Source organism: Columba livia, chromosome 16, assembly GCF_036013475.1.
Source record: "Columba livia isolate bColLiv1 breed racing homer chromosome 16, bColLiv1.pat.W.v2, whole genome shotgun sequence".
In the NCBI taxonomy this organism is placed as follows: Eukaryota; Metazoa; Chordata; class Aves; order Columbiformes; family Columbidae; genus Columba; species Columba livia.
Window position 1 is genome coordinate 225201 of NC_088617.1, and position 22116 is coordinate 247316.

General features: G+C 42.7%; 1 protein-coding gene across 30 annotated transcripts in view; it reads left to right on the forward strand.

The window, feature by feature from the left end:
- Positions 1 to 22116, forward strand: part of EYA2 (EYA transcriptional coactivator and phosphatase 2) — an 87500-nt gene that overhangs the window by 36189 nt on the left and 29195 nt on the right. For 15 of the 30 annotated variants that reach the window (XM_065031751.1, XM_065031753.1, XM_065031761.1 and 12 more), the window contains exons 2-5: positions 4173 to 4291; positions 7554 to 7602; positions 8206 to 8345; positions 11152 to 11268. In XM_065031751.1, the coding sequence (XP_064887823.1) occupies positions 4183 to 4291; positions 7554 to 7602; positions 8206 to 8345; positions 11152 to 11268 (415 nt within the window). In that variant the 5' untranslated portion in view covers positions 4173 to 4182. Of the gene's footprint in view, positions 1 to 299; positions 3123 to 4172; positions 4292 to 6073; positions 6119 to 7553; positions 7603 to 8205; positions 8346 to 11151; positions 11269 to 22116 lie in introns of those variants that run through there. The other 15 variants (XM_065031744.1, XM_065031743.1, XM_065031745.1 and 12 more) reach the window with 4 other exon arrangements.

The following is a 22116-nucleotide window of genomic DNA, read 5'->3' on the forward strand; positions in this document are numbered from 1 at the left end:
GGGGAGGGTGTTGAAAACAAGTTAGAGCAGACTGAGAGATGCTTTGAATTTCGCCTGAGCAGCAGAGGTCCAAGTTTGGCAGGAGTCTCTTTCATCTCTTGCTGGTGCCTCCTAGCCTTTCAGCCGTGGTGTGGTTGCGTCTGCCACAATGCTATGGTGGTTTCCTGTTTCATCCTTTTGAAATGTTATCCATCAAGTTCTCATCACCAGCAGTATCCAGAGCACCTTGCTGGCTCAGCCTGCACGCTGGGTCCCACTTCACAGTGCACTTAGGCCCATCTTTCAGTATTCTGCTGGACAGAGATGGGATCGCTCAGTAGATTGATCTTCAGTACACACTTGAGTGTTTTGTGTTGGGGTCTGGAATCACTGCCTTCAAAACATCATTGTAACAGAAAATGTGATTTGTAGGCTACCCCAACACCTCGATCAAAAATTTGAAACCTTAAAATGTTTAATTTGGCATTCCTAGCTTCAGAATGACTTAAAATGCTTTTGTTTTTCTTTTTTCCTTCTTAAATGTTAGTGAAGAGAAAAGTTTTGGTTCTTGGCAGAGATTTTGTGGGCCAACTGCAGGGCTAAAGTATGGATTTTTGAGCAGGGGATTCTAATGGAAAAGCTGAGCACCAGAATCGCACAAGGTTCTTCTGAACTGTAGAAGCCAAAAGCTCTTCCAGATGTCTGTCAGCCCAACATCACTGGTTTTAATAAAAGCTCAGATTCAGCAGAATTTATTACTGATTTGCTTTGCTAAAACCAGAAAAAGTTTTTGCTCTAAAAAGCAAGCAAAGAAGGGCCTGATGTTTTCATCAGTTGCACTCCAGCATGTCATTTACTGTGTTAAATACCATCCCAGTTCCATTGTTTTACTGAAGATTTTCTGTAGATTACCATCATCAAAACTGGAACTTCAGAAACTCTTGCGAAGATGTACATAGTGAGAAATGCCCAGAAACAAATTGGTAAATGGTGCGTGCAAAACAGGCAAAGCTACTAACAATGCAAACACATACGTGACATGCACAACCAGACAGGTATTTCTGTAAGAAGTTACCTGTTTGTACATGTAACTAATACACATACTCGGAAGAAAAATGGAGGCTGAAAAAATAGCAGGAAAATGTTATAGAACAAATACAGGCAAGTGCAATGTGACTTTGTAAATACAAAAGTGAACAGAAGAAAACCAATAGAAAAATCATCAGTCGGAGAGTAGCTAATGAAATCTCTGAACAATCGTGTAATTAAAGTACATTAATCATTATAAAAGATCTTTTCCCTTTAAACATCTGCTCACGTTCACTTGGCAACAGTCTGGGCAGTGTCATGAGTGATGGGGTTGGGGGTTATGCTGAAGGGCATGTGTTATCTGAGGAACGGTGTAGAACATCCCCAGCCTGACAGATCTGGAGCAGCAGTGCTTTTCCTCAATTCAGGTGTTGCGTTAAGGAAATAAGAGGGGCAAAAATTGACATTGCTTACAGTGGAAAGGAAAACCTGATCTAAAACTGGAAGTCGCCTTCTCAGCCGTGCAAACAAAATTTTATTTGGTGTCAATGGATTTGAATAACGCAATTCCTCTGGGAAAAGAGCCCCTGCCTAGCCTGCTGCTTTTAAGAGAGCCTTAGGAGCCATAGTTGCTTATAGGAGAGACCTTGTTCCTCCCCACTGAGCAGTAAGCACCGCAAAAACCTTCCCTGCCCCTTTCCCTGCGGCAGCCTGGCTGTGCCAGCAGCAGAGTGAGACTGGCCATTTCAGGAGAGAGATCTCTTCTTCCTCTGGCATAAGCAAAGTGTGCAGTAGGGCCACGACCATCCCTTCCTGCCTGATAGTCTGTGGCTCCCAGGCACCTGCCTGCGAAATGGGTGCACGTGTTGCATTGGTGAAGGCTCTGTCTGCAGGTACCAGTTTGGAGCATAATTTGCTCCACTGATGTTAGGACTGAGTAAAGTTTCTAATGGGTGGTGTTTTGTTTGGGATTAGGTCAGGAGTCCTGGATTGTTGTTTTGGCCCTGCCATTAGACTGAGTCACTTACGGAGGAATTTTGACAGGGACTATTTTTTTGTATCCTTGCACAAATCTTATTGCTTGTTGCATTTTCACACAGTTGGCAGCATGGATGCTGGTTGTGGGCACAATTGGTAGCACCTGCGTTTTTCCTTCTGTCTTGCAGTGCTTTGCTGTCTGTGCCTAAGGCAAGGAGGTGGAGGCAGGATTTGTACTTGTCTTACAGGGACACACCTGAACATGGAACCCTTTAAGGCCCACTAGCAACAAAGATCCACCAGCTGCAAAGCAACACTGGTTTTTATGCTAGTCTTGTTTTCTTAGCAAATCTATAACACACAGCAGTTAGGGAGCAAGGATCTCACAAGTGTTGGATTCAGAGTACTCTATTTTTACCTCACTGGTCATTCAGTGCTGACTTAAGGTCTCCTTCATGGCACATATTCAGGAATTCTTTACCAGCGTTTGGACTTGAGGCTACACTGGTAGTGTGAACGTGCATGTCTGTGTGGACTTCCAAAGGCAGACAAGAGGAACCCAGATCCCATTTGGATAAGGAGGACTGGGACTGTGGATATTGTAGGTGGTTATGCCACTTCGTACCTGTTTTTGGCAGTTTGCACATTCACGGACGATGGATGCTTTTTCTGCCTGGGCAGTGCACCTTCCCAGCTGTTAGGTGGGGAAAGTGAAAATGAGCTCAGGTTTGGATTTTGTTGTTCAGTTACAGGTAAAATACTTCATCTGGGTTGTGCCTGTTCATAACGATAGTTATGCTCCCTCACAGGGACTGCAGGCTTTGTAAAAGTTATTGGAGAAGTTCAGATTAAAAAATATGTGGTTTATTGTTCTTAAAGCTGGTAAAGTCATACAGTGGTGTTTAAGTAGAAATTGAAAGCAAACTTCTTTGCTTTTCTTAGAAGTGCATAGATTAGTATTCCAGAAGCCTTGTGTCAAGATCTCAGGTTTATGTCCTGTTGTCTTTATCTTTGTGATGTTTTAGGTGTGCTATGGATTGCTACCAGCCTTTCGCTGCTGTGCCATCTGCTACCTTTATATTCCAGCTCAGATAAGCCCCAGCTTGAGAGCAGGGGTGTGCCGGCTGCCTTTGCAGGTAGCATGTCACAGAATCATAGAATAGTTTGGGTTGGAAGGGCCCTTTAAAGAACGTTATGGGGGTAGAGGTGTGCTGGAAACACATCTTGCATAGAAGCCATCATGCAGATATCTAATGTAACACACAGTTTCCTTACAGTACTCACCCAGTTGTCTTTAGACAAACTTGCAAACACAGGTATGTAAATCAGTGCACTTAATGCCAAATGTTGTACCCCTGCAAAACATCCAACACTTCCAAGGGAAGCAAGCAGGTCTGTTTCAAGTGTCCTCGGAGCCCAGTTCTGAGGCGTATAGCTGGAGTTAGATACATGTATGGAAAATGGTGGTATTTAGATGAATAAATCTATTGAGGTTGTGCATACTGCCTGAAGTAATGATTTAGTCATTCTCTTTTCTGAACTGTTTGTGTAAAGCAGAGTTTGTAAGCTTTCGTTATAGTGCAGGTCATGACCACACACAAACAATTATGTTTTGCTTTGGAGGCTCAAGTTCTCTATGTTGTACATTTGAAATTTTGGGTTAAATCAGATGAGATTATTTATGTGAAAAGGACTGTCCTTGCATCGCTGCCACCTAATGGTCAGGACATTGTAGTTAGGTACCAGCTTTAGGTGTCCCCTGGAAAACCTATGCCACCACCAGTACTAACCTTATTATCTCATAAGACTGCATAGCAATGTTAACTGCCCAAAACTTCATTTTCAGCCCTTAATAGTCTGTTCTGGATTCACTGAACACTGATGTATACATTCTCACTCTGATGGCGCATGAGAGATAAGGAAATATAGTTTTCGTGTGACAAAATCCAGGAAGAAAGGGAAAGCATTAATCAGATGGGTGTAATCTCCAAGGCAGCAAGTACTGCATTTTAATTTAGCATTTCCCTTTGATGAAAACTTAGTGAATGTTATTATGTGGAATTTATATGAAGCCTGGGTTTAGGTAATCAGCTTTAATATTTATACTCTTAGGGAAAAAAATTTGAATCATTAGTAAGCATGCATAATTAAAGAATAAATTATATTTTTCCTTTGTTTTCCTTCAGGTATAAGGAAATGCTAGATCTAGTGGTATCACCCAGCCTGACTGTAAATAGAGAGTGCTCTGACAGACTGAAGCTTAACCTTTCCAACATTTATGCCACGGCTCCAGATGACATAGAAGGTAGGCTGCCTCTTTTATTTACAATTAGTTCTACATTATAGTGAGCAACTGAGATTTTTGAATGTTTTCTTTGTAGATACTCCAGTTGTGGCTGAGTACTTTAGTTCAGCAATGGTTTGAACACAAATAGAATCTGAATGTTTTATACGCAGATATATATCTGTGTACAGTAGATGCATACATATGCACCCAGGCAGGTTTATGTTTGCTTCACTGGAGTCATTGCAGATATAAAACATATTTTGTGTAGAGTTGGTAGTCTTTGTTTTGACCCCACTAGAGCCGCAGTGGTGGCATGAACATGAGCCCTGTACTTAGTGGCTGTGCTGCTGCTGTTGGGATGGGGAGCATTGGGGCTCCCAGGCCTAACAGTGTATTGGACAGCCGGAAACATTTTGCCAAAGCAGCCCCGTGCCCCTGCGTGCATCGCTCTGCGATCGTTGCCCCCACCTCCAAACGGTTAGCTATGCTGGCCTCTGGTCTGGAGTTTCACATTTGGCAGGTACCAAGGACAAATTCTTTCAGTGGTTGAGGCTCTGATGGAAATTCATCTGCTTTTCTCCTCCTCCTTCCCCCCATCATACTGTTCAAGTGAAGGAAACAGAAGAATGTTAAATCTGCTAAAAAAATTATTGGCAAGTGATGCAGCTGAACTAGTTCTTGCTAGTACAATCCCAGCTATTGTTTGCTGCGGTCAGGATCTGTCAGCCTTCCTGTTGGAGGGGAGTTAGCAAAAGGCACTGGCTATTATGTTTTAGTAGTATGTTTAACCCTTCATTTAGAGGTTCTTAGAAGCCAAGGAGGTGTTTTGCTTGCATGTTTGCTAAGGCATTAGAAATTGCCTGATTAAATCACGTACATCATGACTGCCTATTTACAAGAGCATTTGAAGGGATAACAATCTAAAGGAAACGTCCTTTTACATGTATGTGTTTACATAAAAGATTAGAGCTAAAAATGATTTTTTAAATACATCATTTTGTAAACTACTCAGTGCAGGAGCTATTTGTTATTATGGGATATAAATAAGAGCCAGCATAGCACTTGTGCAGTTGGATGCCAGTTTGTTAGCGGCAGCTCATGTTGATACATTTCTTACAGAAGTGTTATGGTTATTTTTCTATGGAATGATCTCCTGTGCTACCAAGATTACGCTCATTCCCTTGAAAATTTTTCTTGGCATTTTGAAAACCCCAAAATACTGGTGTGTTTGTCAAGTCTCAGACTGACAGAGCTTTTAATGCAATAAGTGCACACAATTGTATTCAACATATAGTTTTCATTTTAGCAAGTCTAGTAGCAATACTTACATGGATGCCCATGGAGATGTCTGGCCTGCTATTTTCATGGGTGCTTCTCATGAGCTGTGCAATTACATCAATATAATTTTCAAATGCACATTTTGCCTGTAGTGCTGCTCTTTTGGGTAGAAACACGTGTAGGTTTAACTTGCTCTTTTTTCTGGCAATGGCAGTGGCATATTGCATATTCATATGCAGTAAATCCCCTGTGGTATTCTTGGCAGGTGTATCTGGTCTGTACTTACCTCTTTAAAAAATTAAAAATTTGAAGATGTAAAATTTTTCTTATGGAAAAGAAATTAATCTTATGCTCAAACTGTCTGTTCTGCTGTAAAAGGCAATATGAATTAAACGAGAGAAAACTAAAAAAGTATATTTCTTCAATGCAATTCTATTTGCTGAAAAGGAACAGTGTGGCAGAAATGCTATAGGGTTTTTTTCACAGTCTAAAAATCTAATTTTCTAAACTTTTTTCTTTCAGGTAAGTCAAAGCAAACTTTTTATAGCGTGTTTGAAGGTGAATCAGGTAAGCCCATATTGGATTTAATTTTTTTTCTATATATGAGTGTGTAAATGAATATGTATATTTGTATAACACTATCGTTTGTAATTTTTATTTTTAACTAAGCCTCTCTGCCTGTTGCTTAGGAAATGGGTTAGTGTTGCCTGCATTTTTTATAGGAAGAGGAGCTAAGGCAGGGTTGCTGGTGGGTTTTACTTTTCTAAGGTCTTTCAGGGTCGTATGTTCGTCCTGAAGACAATCCATCTACAGCGTTGCGGGTATGTCGCTGTCGGTGCGTGGGACAGCGCTGCAAATGTTTCCTGCCTGGCGGTAGCAACGCGAAGGCATCGGGGATGCTGCAGGGATCTCCCTTTCCACCCAGCATGCGCACCTGTAGTTGAGAGATCATCTTCTCCATGAGACTGGGTGATACTTTCCTATCCATAACAAGCCTCACTATAGATGCCAGCAGCAATGTCGAGGATGGTGGTGCCACCGTCAGCAGACAACGTGGTGCTTGGTGTTCTCCCTGCGTGGAGAAGCAGTGTGCAATTAGTCTGGCCTGTTCATTGATGCAGCCAGCAGATAGAGAGGCTGAATCTGTTGTACCTAATGCTGTTATTGGTGGTTGTGAGGGTGTTTTGGCATTTGTCGTGCTGTAATAACATCTAACAGCTCCAGACAGGAACTGAGAAGCACAATTCAGATGGCATTGTGGATGCAACCTGTGTAGTACTCATAGTGGCATTTAGGTATGATACTCACAGACAACTTACAGGTTTTAATTTAGGGGTTTTTTTTTTAGATTTTAATTAATTAAACCTAAATTTATCTCTGAATAGGGTGGCACATTTTTCTTTGGTAGTGTTGGAGGACACAACAGTTTGGTTCGTTGGGAGGCATCTTACACATATAACCTGTATGATACATTTTCTACTGGTTTGATGTTTTGCTGGTGGGTCAAGAAGGTAGGTTATAGTTAACTCAAAAAATTCAAGAGTAAGGAGATTTACAATGTACTTTTAATATTTATTTTGATTTGTTCTATTTTAATTAACATTAAAGAAAGTGAGCTATGGTCTAGGAGAGTGCAAAAAAAAATCAAAAGGGCAAAAAGTGCAGTGAGCTTACATCAATAATCATAGTAGTTGCCTCTATAGCCTTTAGGATAGAAGTCATTCCACTAAAGACCAGCTTCATGATTGTTATTGGTTCCACGAGAAGAAGAAACTGGTAGCTCAATTGTTCAGTTTCACCCTCAGTTAAAACCTAAATCTTTATTTGTTATTAAGTGGAGAATAACTTTCTTACCTACTTCAGTTTGTGGAGATTCACTAAAATCAAAGTCTTCTGATTCCTGTGTATATTTTTCAAACCAGCAGTGGTACAACAGTGGTATCAGTTTGGCCAAACAACAGAACATGATGAAAATCTGAGACCCTTTAATTTTGTTTTCCAGGCAGCAGCAAAGCAGCACCACAGTGTCCCCTCCATCTTTACTCCACAAAGTGAGTGCTTGTGCCAAATGCTGTCATTTAAAAACCATGTTTTGCTGAACAGACTGTTGTGCAGACTTCTGTCACCTTACAAAGCATTTGCCTTAAGCCCATCCACCTGTTCCCCTGCATGTTTCTGGCCCCAATGAAGTAGCTGGTTCTTAATCTTGTTAGATATGGAGTGAAAGAAGGTTTGAAGTACTGTGCAGTGTACTTTCATACCCCTGGGAATCCAAACCTTATCGGTTTGAATATTGTTGTGTTTATGAGTTACCACAGAGGAATATGTTGAAATGTCAGAGGTTTCCCATGTCGCTCGTTTTTTTTGGCAAACTCAAAATGAAACATGAAAAATCAATGGTGATTTTATTAACTTGCACATATTATGCAGTCTTAAAGTCCCCATTCATTTACATAATCTTAATAGCTTGTATCAGAAGCCATATACTGAAACTAACTTTTGCCTCAGTCTAGTCGATTCTGAGTTACCAAAACATTCACCATCATACTTTGGATATTATTCTATCAAAATGTCTAGAAGTGTTCTACATGTGCTCTAGAAGGTCAGGTACAGTAACTAGTGCCTTAGACCTTCTGTTTTCTTTTTCTCCATAGACATTATCCCCATATAGTGACAGTCCCATCTTTTCCAACAATGGCAACGTATGGACAGACCCAGTACAGCGCGGGAATCCAGCAGGCTGCTGCGTACACTGCCTATCCTCCTCCAGGGCAGCCCTATGCCATACCCTACAGTGAGTACTCTGACATCGTGGTACCTTTGAGGACATCTTTCTCTTGCTCCTTGAAAAATATAGTTGAAATTTTAAGCTTTAAAATGAAAGGTCATTTCGGTCTCGGCAATGTTCTCTTCTTAGGCTTAAAGGAAAATCTGACTTTGTTAAAAATGTTAGGATTACTTTTGAACTATTTGTCAGCTCTTTCTATCCTGGGTTATGATCTTGCAAACTAGTTAAGTTTGGAGCCTGTCAGTAGTAGGATATTAGCATGAGAAACAGTAGGATGTGTCACTTACGAGTAGTATCTGGTGAGTGTTCCCATGACTCGTTGCCAAGACAAAGTCTCTTGCGTTAATTATGATATTTAGGTAAACTACACTTTGCCTTCCTTGTTTCTTCCTGGAGTTTCAATGATGCAAGCTACTTTAAGAAAAAGTTTTTGTATATTATTATGGAAGAACCAAGACAGAGAGCAGAATAACGCTTAAGTGAAATATGATACAGGGTACTTTGGGTTTGGAAGACTGTTAATATTTAAATGGACAGTCGTTAGCTGTAGGTGCAGTAAACGTGTTGCACTGCAGTCAGCTTTGTTCCTGCTTTCTGCACAGCCCGGCCAGCAGCTGTGGGGCGGCGGCACTGGGCATGAGCAGCTGGGGGATTCAGGCAGAGGACTGATAAAACCAGCACTCCTGATGGGGAATGCCTGCTAAACCGAGTGTTAAGGGTGTCCTCAAGCTCCTCATGGAAAGTTTGAGCTCTTGAGAGAGCTGGGAAATTCTTTCCACTCCCAAGGACCAAAGAGATACTGCTCTTGCTTACGTACAGCTCTTTAGAAAGCTTTGGGTTCCTTATTCCCAGCTGATCCTGTGAGTGCTGAATCTTGCAGCATTAAAATGGCTTCATATGGTGGTTCTGTTTCCGTTCCTGTTTTCTCTTGTGCTCTTAAACACCTTTGTTTGCTTGGCAAATACAGTATCTCTTCCCAACAAGAAGCTTTTGTACAGCCATTGACAAAGCTTTTACTGAAGGGAAATTCCATGCGAGAGTCTGGAAGGCCAGGGAAATGGGCTTGGCAGAGCCCAAGCTCTACCGGTATGATGAGAGGAATGTTTTGAGACCCTTTCCTGGAGCTACTGGTGTGTTTGCATCAGCTGGCTGATTTCCAAGGCAAACTCTGAACAGTTGTCCTGTTGGAGCAGGTGAAAGTAGAGCCATTTGCTACTGCCTAGAGTCTTTAGGGCATACATGCGTCAGGCCCATATGCTGCTTATAAATCCCGTGGATGACCTCTTAGCATCCTTGAGCAGTGACTTCCCTCCCCCAGCCCCTATACCCTCTCTAAGATACTCAACACAGCATATGAAAAACTCCACCTGGCTGACAACCAAGAACAATGAAGCAGTATTGGTTTTAGGCACAAAAATAAAACTCAGCCAGTTTCTAGACAAAACAGAACATTGTGTGGAAATTAATTTGGTGCTAAGTTATTTCGCTGTCTGACAACGATTTTTAGAGTTCCAAAAAGGCCCATTCGCTGAAGATTAATTGTAGCTGGGGTAGGTTGAATGCTCGCATGCGGAGTGCTGATGTAATTGAAAAGCATGGGATGTTATGAAAAGCGGCTTCTCTGCGCACACTCGCAAATCCCTTTGCTTTCCCAGCAGTAACGGAGCCGTACGCTTGCACCAACACATGTTCATTCACTGTCCAGATAAACTTCCTGCATTTCACAATGCAGCATTGTCATCTTGTTACTAACTTGTACTCAAATTGCATTGCAGCTATTCTCACCTAAAGCTAAAGGAAGTCATTTTTATTAGAGAAAACATTATCTGGGAGAACTTATTCCCAACTTGAGCAAATGCAGACTTCTTGCTTTTAAGAGTCATTAAGCTAGAAAACAGCATGTTTGGTGAAAGGCCCACGAAACTCAACTTGTCTTTTGGCAAGTTTGCCTACAAGTGCTAAAAGATGACAACGGCATGGGAAGTGAATAAATCCAAGGCCAGAACATCAGCAGGGTCTTTGTTTAGGCCCAGCATTCAGGGTGTGTCCACTTTTTTGTTTTGTGTAAATACAGATGCAAAGGAGGGAAGGATCGTGCCCAAAGGGTTCATAAGACGCGCCTTTCAGCTGTTTATTTTAATAATACAGCTGTACAATCTCAGCAGCATCTTGGAATAAAATATCGACCCCTTTCACTAGCAGCAAAGGTTTAGTCTTGCAATGTTGAATTCAGCTATCACTGTTCCCTCTGTAAATTGTCAGTTTGTCTGATCTTCATAATGAAAATATTTATGTGCTTCAGTATTTACCTGTTGTTCCTAGTATGTTGTATCTGACTGAATCGATGAAACCCCTCCTGTATGGCTAGCCAATAAACGTTTTGCTACCAAAGCTGAAAATGCAACACAAGGAAAAGGTAACTCCATTGAGAATAGAAGTCTTGAGGTTATTGTGCTGAAGGTCCTGTTGCTTTGTTAATCATTGCTTGCATCTGATAACCATCCAGAAAGTTCAAGAGTCAATGAGTTAGTTTAATTCTAAAACAAAACTGTTTGTTCAGAAATTGTTTTTGAAAACAATATTATTCATGGTTTTCCTCATCTTAGCAAAAGTTCATTCAGGTGTGGATACAGGATGTAGCTGACTCAAATATTATTTGTGATTGATTGCCTTGACCGTTTTATTTAAGAGACCTGTTCGGGTAATGCAGATAATTAAAAAAAAAAAAAAAGAGTTAATGCCTAAACTTGCTTTTTCCCACCTTTCTATGACACTCACGTTCTGCTCTTGGTTCCTACTTTATGCCCTGAAGGCATCAAAACAGAGGACAGCCTGAGCCATTCCCCGGGACAGAGTGGGTTTCTTAGCTATGGATCCAGCTTCAGTACCCCAGCAGCTGGACAAGCACCGTACACGTACCAGATGCATGGTGAGTACAGCCTGGTGCCTTGCAGGACATGCTCTGGAAGCCAGAGTCCTGTATTACCCCCTCCTATTAGACCAGTTCTTCCTCTTTTGCAATTACAGTGAAAAGCTTCGGTACAGGCAGTCAGGGCAGGGAAGGGAAGGAGGTAACTCTCCATAGATCTGTTTTGCTCATAAAGGAATTAATTTCTGGCTGAGGTACTGGATGTAGCAGTGCTATATCCTACCAAAACTGATCAATAAAAGCTTTGCATTTCTGTAGAAACTGTCTTCTTTTTAAAAATTATTTTTGTGACTGCATACCTGGGACTGTTGTGTTACTGTGAATTCCTAGACGCCAAGTGGAAGCAAACAAAGGTGGTTTCACACTCCATGCAAACAGTAACGTTAGTATTACGCTTCTGCTCTGTGCTGTCCTGGAGAAACTGCTCTGTGGTTCAATTACTGTATATTCTGTCAACTATTTTTATTTAAAAGCTGATATTGATACTATAACACTTTTTTACTGTTAAGGCATAGCTAATACCTGCTAAGATAAGTCTGCCATGTATCTGTAAGTCCCCATTTTATTCTAGAAATTATTTAAGAAAGCTGAAGACTGAGAGGTGACCCTCTCTTGAGACTTCATGTACTAGTTTTGTCAGAGCACATTTCCCTAACACTAAGGTGGTTTTTGTGGCCTGAATCCCTCATGGGACATGCTGACACCTGGGTTGAATGTGGTACACGCACACAAAAGTAGTCTATGTGGGGTTTTTTTTTCTCACCTTGACCCCTACAAACCTCACCTGTCCTGCTCCTAACGGGAGTTCAGTTTTTGGCTTCTGTTTTGCTCCTTGCTTTAAGACTGTGTTACACTGTCAGCAGCCAAAGTCCTATTTTTTTAGTAAAGCTGTGGCTTGCAGTTACCAGGAGTTGTAGGTGCTGGAGTGTCACAACTTTGTTGACAGGCTGAAGTGCCCGGTCAGTGCTCTCCTGGAGCAGCAGCTGCTGTGCTGCCTCCAGACTACCTGCTGTATGGTCAGATACTGCTGGCTGTAACACCACTACTGACAACGGACTGATGTTTTCTTTTGCTGCCTTGGAAGATCACTGTATTTCTGTCTAGGTTTCTGTTGGTGTGTGTTTCCTCAGAACACAGCCTCCACATGTACTTTGCTAGCTTAGAACAATCTGAGCTGTTTGAGAAGGCAAACTCTTGACTCACTTGGGACTGAAGTTTTTAAGATGGCACCTTTGCTCGGTCAAGAGGTTTAGACAAGTAAATTTTGTGCATTAGCACTTGAAAATGTTACACTTGCAAACAATAGCGACACAACCATGAGTTGTACCCAAACAGGCCGGGAGGAACTTCACGCACATGTGTGTGAGCACAAATGTGCCTAAAGTGCTGTCAGATAACGTTCCCTAGCGCGATGCTATGGTATGAGGTGAAATCACTTCTTTTCAGACTTTTATGCCAGGAAGATCATTTCAGCCAGCTCACTAAGCCTTTAATGCAAAAGAAAAGAGAAAAAAAGCAGTTTCTGCAAGTGGCAGGTGCTCACTCCAAGGCAAAGGGAGCAGGAATAAGTGTCTTCTTGTTGTAAACAAATATTTCCACCCGTCTTCCCGTTGCTCGTGAGGGGAACAATCTGAAGCTCCCTGACTGTACGGTTTATTTACCTTGCTGAGTGCTAGTGAAAGGTTGGAGTGAGAAGCCAGGAGCCTTCCGGTGCTGAGTGCTGCCGAGGAATGCGAGCCCCCTGCTTTCCCACGCCACAGCACTCGGGGGCAAGGGGGCGATCGCCTGTCTCCCTAATGCGAGCAGGCCGCTCTCCTTGTCACCCAGCTCCAGGACCACTGAGACGTCTGCTAAATTCACATTGGTCCTTTTGCTCACCAAGTTGCTGACCCAGGCAGGGACTCTGGGTGAAAAGGGCAAATTTTTATTTTCATATATTTATAAAATCAAATTTCAGGGAGACTTTAAGAATCAAGCTGTTAATCTCCATTTCAAGGACAAAATGTTGAAAGAGAGATCTTGAAGAGAGTGATGTGCAGGCGATCAGCAAGTAAAGGCATCTCCAGAAGTGCATGCTGCTCAGTTTTGTGTTTTAAACTGTGAGAAAAAAGTATTTCTTAAGCTAAGCCCTGCAAGTGTTCTAAGATGGTAATGGCTCAAGCATGTAAGTGAAATAATTTTAGTATTGTTTACTCCCATTGTACCTTCCTTGAGAACCAGCTCCCAGAGCAACGTAGTGAAGTCACCTGCAGGCAGGTGTGGGTGGGCAGGCTGCATCTTGAGCAGGTTGCGCAGCCCCTGTGATTCCTCCTCACTGTCCCCTCGTTTCTGAGTTACCTGGTCCGGCCAGCAAATAGGCGCCTGTTGTAGGTGTGTTATGCCTGTCACCAAGGAATAAATGACATCTTGGGTGACAAATACTTTGTCTCACAGTGCTCTAGGACAAATGATCCTCTTCAGTAAATGCCAATGTATTAATAGTTGGTGCTGGTTTGTTTGCTCTCGTGTTTCTTTGGTACCCGCACTGCTGCTAGCTGGGGTGCATGTCCGGTGGCAGCCCCACTTCCCTGGTGGCTGTTGTTGGTAACATGGTACTTCTGAAGCCAAACTCCACTCTCTTGAGTCTGGTTTCCTTACAAACACAGATGACGCAGGTGTACTGGGGTAGCGTTCAGCTTTTCATGTTTCACTCCAATGATCAACTGTATCCTAGTTCTTCAGTGCTAGCAGAATCTACTAAAAAGCAAGAATAAGGATAGAATGTTCCTTTGGTCTTTAAGTGCTGTATGCAGTGTTGTTTCATGTCATTATTGTATTTACAAAATTAATTTATTTCATAATGAGGTGAAGATATTTGAAATATGCCTGTGACCAATCTGGGGATGCCACTCGTATTTAGAGCCATGAATTGGAAGAGGAGGTCACCACTTGTATTGGGTTTTTGTCTTTAAAGTGATAGATTTGTGATGCTGGTAAATAAACCTTGCTTCAAGGTCTATGCCATTTCTTAATCAGTCCTGATGTAAGTGTACAATTACAGCACCAAATCCGCAAACAGCACCCTAGGCTAGATACGAGACGTGTATTGTGCTTTTTAGCACACCTTTTTCTAATTTTAAACTTTTTCTGACAATTTAGCATTTCAGTGATTTGCTCAGACTTTTGGTAAACTTATTATTCAATGACAGAAATTGAATATAAAATACAAAGATTTGATTCAGCTTCTACCCCAAAGGGCTTACCGTCTCAACTGGCATGAGGAAACTGCTTGTTGCTACTGAGGGCAAGGGAGAAATCTTTGGAATATAAGAAACTTATCATTTAATGAGCTGTGTAAAACACAAAGAGAAAACTGTGCCAGCACATCAGCTAACAGAGAAAAACCATCAGCTCTGCAGCAAGAGCGATAGCAGGCAGCTCATAGAGCGTTTCCTGTGGCTGCGTGAGCATGTGTTACCCCTTTATTGCACATCAGGCCATCTCTTCTCAGCTTGTTATTAGTTCCTAGACAATGCCTTGCTCTTCAGTTGTTATAGCTAAAATGACAGCTGGTATGAAACTATGAAGTTGCACAACAGTTAAAACTATGGCCAAAGACCACTACAGATACTGTCGCTGGGCAGGAAAAGATTTGACCGCTTCTCTTTAATTATTAATATCCAAATCTATCTACCCACAAAATACTTTTTACATTACAAAGAAAGATTCAGTTATGTAACTGGGGTAGTTTTCCTTTGTCAAGGAATTGCAAGGCAGTATTGAGTTCGGTACAGACATAAATTTGGGGCCAAAGACCTACGCAGTAAATTCTTTGCTACTGCTGAGCATTTGTTTTCTTTGTAGACTCCATTCTGATCAGCTGTCAAATAAAGAATGAATAGAAAGCAGCATTGCTTTTGTGCAACACTGATTTGAAATAGAGTATATATGTTGCTTGTGTTTGTGGAATGAATTGCTTATGAGTTGTTCTGCTGGCCTGAGACCAAGTAAAATCTGAGTATTTAATCAACTGAAATGTTTTCTTGTGCTGGAAACATTTTGGCTCTTGTTAATATCTGGATAACCTAGACAATTTTTTTTCCAAGAGATGCCTGAGTTTCTTGCAATTGTGTGCCAGTTTGTGTGTTAGATATTTAATATGAGGCCATAAATATCTACTTGGCATGCATAGTTAGCTCTGCATGCATGAATTTTGCAAAGGAAGTGGCATGTTTAGTTTTAAGCTTGATTCTTTAAGTACTTAGTGATGAAATGTGTGAAAAGGGGAAATTTCAATCTACGCTTGAGAAATGTGGATCACACTTTGGCACACAGATAGTGAATCCATCCGAAGTCCCAGAAAACAGAGTAGTGTGAGAGCGTGCTCTCAGCAAACTGTCACTCAGATTCCTTAGATTTGTTAAATTAAAACCTCAGTAGAAAATGAGTAGTCTCTTTCAAAAGCTTCTGCTTCACAGCTGGTTTGCATTAGTTTCAGTCTAAAACTGTGGCAGTAAAGCTGTGCTCCACTCTGTGGTGAGTCCAGCAGGGAGAGGCCTCTCTTCAGGAGGGGTCAGACCTCACTTTTTACAGTGTAAATACAAGGTTCCTGAGAATAACAGCACAGTCTCCCTTTCAAAGATTTTTAAACACCAGGGGCTGCCTGTGCTACGTTTACTTTGTTTTAAAATGAGCGATCTTACAGGAGAGGGAAGTCAAGGGGAGAGGCAAAGGTGTTGACAGTGAGTGATGCGCTGTAAGCTGCTGAGATCTGTGCTACTGCTGCTCAAGGAGAAAGCCCTACACTAACTTCTCCCATTTACTGTTTGGGGTTTTTTTTAAGGTTCTAGTTAGAACTCATTCCTTGGTCCTTATTAAACAAGGAGGACTTGGGAAGAGAATATGCCATTGGAAGTAGACACCAGGGTGAATGGTCCTGAAGCTAGGGGAGCAAATGTGTGTTTGTAAGAGAGAAATGGGCTGACAAATGATCTGTAACTTCTGCTCTGTCCAGGCTCATCAGGGGTTTATTGTCAATGTCTTTGTCCCTGAAGAACACGGGGGTTTGTGGCAAGGCTTAAAGCTCATATGGGGACACAGGTTCTCCTGGCTGACTAGCACCTGTGGAAACTCGGAAGTAATGGCAAAACGATATTAATTGTAGACATGGTGGTATGGCCAAAACAGGAATCTTCTCTGAGACAGACCATGTACTTTGGAGGTATCTTGTGTCTGCTGAGGTGCTCAAGAGGAGGCTTCACCAGAGGGCTGTGTGGAGGAGGGCTCTGCCCACACCTAGCTGCCTGCTGTGGCAAGCTGGCTTGCACTTCACGAGGCTTCATTCTTCCAGCTTGTTTCCTACATTTTGGAGTGTCCGTCCAAATCTCTGTGCTTAAGAACTCCTACAGGTAGTTTTCGAAGGATATGTTTGAGTGTAAGAGAAGTCATTGGTTCACTAGGGGAAGCGTCAGCTAACATTCTGTGGTTGTCCTGTACAAAAGGTCAGACTTAACATCCGTGAAGTCTAGCTGGCTGACTGGGCATTCAGACAGCAACAAAATGTACAAGTGCTGCCCAGCGATGGTGGTGATGCTGTTTGTACATCATCACTGCATGGGCCTTGCTTATGGATTAAGGTAGATAAAGAATTAGGAACAGTGTAAAGGAAGATTAATAATACTAACCTGCGTTAGAAGCAGAAAATGAGTATTTTGAAGCATTCAGTTTGCGAATGTTTAGGAGGAACTCTTTCCTCGGTGTGAAGAGCGGCGAGGGAGGAAGCGTGAGAGTTTTGTTTGGCCGTCGTCAGCCCGGCAGAGGACGGCATCAGGGCCATGGAAGCAGGCGTGACAGTCACGACTGAGAGTGAAGCAATAAGCGGGGGGTGGGGTGTGCAATCGTGAAGGGGCTGGGTAAGCAATGGGGCAAATGCCTGGCTCTGGAGTGTTCGCTAGAGAGTTACCATGGTCCTAAGTGTTGGGTCAAAGAGTAGAGCGCTCTGCCCAGATCACTCTTTTCCATTGGTATTTAGAGATTCACCTTGCTCAAGCAGAAGGGAATTGCTAAACATGTGGCTGTGCTCACCGGCCAGATTTTTATCCTGTTGCATGACAGCAGATGTTATAGGGCTAGTTAGATTTTCATACGGACCTGGGAACTGGAATCTCATAGCCACTAAACAGCACAGGAGGTGGCAAATCCAGCTTTCCTTTATCATGTCTTGTTATCTGTCAGCAGAGGATTGTGTCCAGGATGAAACTGCAGCTGGAGGAATCTTTCATCTGTGGTGTCTGTGGAGTCATCCAAATAAAGTCAGTTTTGCTGGTTGGTTTTTCGACAAGGGATTGCACAGAAATAGTCTACATCATTGTTGTAAGGATGTTCACTTTACGGCCCCAAACATTTCTTTGTGATTTGTTTTTGAAGACAATCCAGTGTGATTTCCTTCTATAGCTGCAGCATCATTTGATAGGAGAGGTTAAAAGGAACACTTTCTCAAAATATAATAAAATTTAATTGCTTTCCCATGGTTCAAATCCCGAGAGTAAATATAAACCATCCAGCACTTTCAACACCATTGCTGAGCTGGATTGAGCTGTACAGGTGACCAGGCTCAAAAGGATGGTAAAAGCCTGTCCCTTAAAACTGCTCCGGTCATGGCTTGTTAAAGCTCTTGGAGGCCCGGGGGGTTGGGCACTCCCAGAAGCCGGCGGCAGGGGCAGAGCTTGGACTCAGAAACACTGTACCATAAGATGTGTTTTATATCACCATTGGAAGTTTCCTCAAACACCTGGTCAGGCTAGCAGGACTGAATGGGATTGTAGTAGGAGATGAATGGACGTATTTTAGATGGGTTGCATATCAGTATTATCTGCAGGAGGTGTTCATGTGCTTCTGGGAGCGATGTCCTTTAATAGACACTGCTGATGTCAAGTGCTGTAACGGTGTAGAATCATGCTTTCCATCTAGGTTAATACAGTGTGCTCTTCCCTATACTGTCTGAGCCTTTCCAGACAGAAATACAAGACTGGTTTGGGGAAAGTGTTCATTATTCCTAATGGCAAACAGTTGAGCAATATGCTGCAGAGTACATATGGTTGAGTTTTTCTTCTCTTTCAACAGGTCAGATAGTCTTGAAATACCTCCACAGCTGACAGCCATGCAACATTTTATGAGTTTTCTTGCCCAATAAATGCAGGCAGATGTTGTAGGATTTGGAACCTTACAAGGCACTGGAGTATAGCTGGTGGGAGGTAATTTTGATGAGTACTTAACCTCTCACTAAAAAGGCAGCAGCCTGAAGAAGGCCGTATTTACTGCAGGAAACATTAGCTTGTCAGAGAGCTAAAGCACTGCAAAGAACTCTTCTGAATGACCATGCAAATCTTCAGCCAGATGTTCTTCATAGCACAGAGTAATGCAGACTCTGCTGGGAGTTAGACTGAGGCCTTTCCTGCATCACTCACAGTCAACATTGCTTCCTGTAGGAAAACAGCTTGCTGATGTAAGAATACTCAAGCCATTATATGCAAGCTTGTAAAATACCATGCAATTCAGCTGAACCTTGTAGGCATTTATTTTATTAGTGGTAAGTGATCAAATAGTCCTTTGAGAGAATTCTCCCTGGAACCGCTGTGCAATTCATCTGCAAGTTAGAAGAAATGCTTGGATCTAAGCTTCATTGTTCTGTTTCAAGCATGTTCAGAAGTGCCCATGGTAGCCACCCTGTGAACACCATTACCTCAGTCCGGTGTTCCATCTTTTGAGTGGTTGTGGACTTTATTGCCGCTGGCTACCCAGAGAGCTGTGACAAATGCCATGCTGCCCACCTGTGTTGAACCTGGCTATCTCCTCCTCTGATTGTTATTTCATGGAATACTGGAACCACAAACCATCTGTTCTTTTAAGTGTAGCAGCTTACTCTCTTTGGAGCAGAACAGGAGACCTGGACAACACTTCCCTGGTGTCAGGGCCCCTCTGACTTGAGAAAGGCAAGGACAGGAACCTGATTTTCAAACTCGCTGTGGTGTTGATGTGAACAGGCCCATCCAGTCTCTGTAATCACAACTCCCCTAAAACACCAATATTCCTATGTCTTACTGTGTATTCATAAGCTGAAGGAAAACCTTCTTTTAGCAATGCCAGAGTTTACTTCTGAAGATATTGAAATTTTCTTTACTTGCTGTTACCTGGAAGGGAAGAAACACATTCTGTTATTGCAGTGACTAAAAGACAGAAAGGGAGAAACCGAGAGCAGGGAGAAGCTGCCATGGAAGGTTTTGCAGGAGCACAGTCCCGATCACACACCATTGAAATTATCATTGACCATAGCATAGATTTTAAAATACTTGAGTTAAAAAGGGAATGGGGAAAAATAGCAAATGAAATCCATCTGTATGAGAACAAGAATATACCACTGATCAGCTCACAAAGAGTTTCTCTAGACATGTTGCCCTTGGACACTCATAGAGAAGGGCCACATCTACTTATCAGGGAAAAGTCATGGCGCTGAATATGTGCAGCATATGCACGCCTTTTATGTGGTGTCTTTTCATGCAAGTGTGTTTGTGATATACATACTTTACAGGCACATTTACAGTACCAAACATCTGAAGAGCTATCCTTCTCTAGAGTCCAGATTGTTTTATTACCAGCTAAATGTTCTTTAAGCTACCTGTGAATGAGGGCATTGTGACATTTAGCAACTGCTTTGATTGAACACAGATGTGAACCGTATTCCATATGGACAAGATCCAAAGGGAGAGTTCTTAGGCTTGTTTCTGATTTGCAAGTAGGAGTTTGAATGCAATTACTTGACATTGAGCTACCAAGATAGATGGAAACAAATCACTTGCTCACACATCTACAGTATTGCAAATGTAAAATCTGTGGTTTGAGATAGTGTGCTGTCTTCAGAGGTCAGGAAAGACAGCTAATATATTTGCAAGCAAAAGTCCCATGGAGGTGGGCAGTATCCACTCAGAAATGAGAGGGGGCCAGACAGTTTATGGACTTTGCTTGCCAAAGGCTTCATAGGTGTGCCCCGTTCCACATAAGCGCTGCTTTCTAATGGCATTCCAGTCTATCTCTGAATATTACAAGAGGTGGTATTACCTGGGAAAGCATTTGAAAGAAATAGGGAAGCGGGGGGTGCGAGGGCATTCTCCACATGGGATGCTGTAGGAGCAGAAAAGGAGAGTTGTATTTGATCTCCATTTAGACAGACTATGCTCAAATGATACTTCTGCTTGGTCAGGGTACCATGACAGGGCCAGAACAAGTGAAAAACCTGAGCTGCCAAAATCTGTTCCCAGACCTCTCGAAGGTTATAGAAAATACCAGTCTTACGCACTTTCACAACTTTAAATATGCAGGTAAAAAAAATCAAGATGATGATGATTTGTTTCTGACTCTGCACCACAGTCTTTCCTATTGGAAATCCTCTGGACGGAGAGAGCGAGACTGCAGCAGCCTGTAGGGACACCTGAACTGGGACCTGGGGTAGCCCAGCTAAAATGCGAAAATATATCCTACAAAACCGCAGTGTAGAATACACCACATAAGGTCTAGTCACAGTGTACTGTGGGAAGCACGAGTCATTCCCCATCCTCTCACCACTATGTTTCTACCCTCTTCCTGCTCACGTCCCACCTCTGTGTGTGCATGGACACACTTGCTTTGTATAGCTGATGCAAAGTTCAGAGTAAGTTCATTGTGCAGACCTCTCATCCTTTTTATAATTCTCTCTGATTGTTTGGAAGCCAGGAGGCTGTGCCATCATGTGCAGGTAGCGCAGCAATAAACATGTTCTCATCACAATTTACACATAAAGCGTGAGTCCCTCTAGGTAGCTCAACCCCCTTTTGACAGCTTTAATAAAGGATGATGGATTGTTTCTAAATGACAGTTTAGGAAGATAAAAAATTCCCCCCTGTATTGTTTTGAGATGTGGTGTACAAGAGCTGGTTTGTGTTCTGTGAAAGCTGTTTTTGCCTGCAAGCACTGAGGCTCTACTGCTCCCCTTCGCTGTAGTGAGAAATGCTCCGTTATCACAGGAATATCTTGCTGCGTACTCGTGCCTAGCGTTGGCAGGAGGTGGGGAAATGCCAGTAGCTGAGTGCATCTGTCTTTGGCACGCTGCTCCGGGAAATCTTCCCATGTGGGTTGTGGGGAGGACGAGGGGCTGGATGCTGCTGCACCGAGCGGTGAATGCCAGGAGGAGGCATCACCTGAACCCACCTGTGCGGGCTCCGCTCCCCAGCCAGCGCATGCAGGGAGCCTGGGGAGACCAGGCCTGCCGGTACCTGGCAGGCACCTGCACCCTCTTTTCCCTCTTCTCCCTCTCTCTGTCCTCTTCTTTTTAAAGACTACATGTGGCAACCAATTAGTTCTGGAAGGCAGAGTCCTCCCTCTTGTTTCTTTTTGGCTTGAGACTTATTTCTCACCACGTGTGCTTTGTAGCTCCACTTGGCAGCGTGGAGTTTGTTCAGCTGTCCATTCCCTAGCTAATCTGGCATCTTAAAATAAAAACAAGCAAGTGGATCTTTGGAGAAAGGTTGCCACATGTAGACATGCACCGTGTCATGTGGTTAAACCAGCACTCAAAACACTGCTCAAAGTCATTCACGTGGTAAGAACCAGATAAGAAAAAAAATGCTGAGTGCCTGATTAGAGCTCAGTCTGATGGTACTTGAGGTGACAAACTGAAGTCCAGACAAGAGCCCACTGTGGCCAAGAAGCACCAAAACCATTCCTCTTTTCTCTGTGGAAGGAGTGAGTCTGAGCGCTAGTTGGAGCCTGTTGCCTTCCGTTAGGATGCAAAATAGCATAGTGCAGCTTTTGCCTCCTGTACATGAACATCCAGCCCTT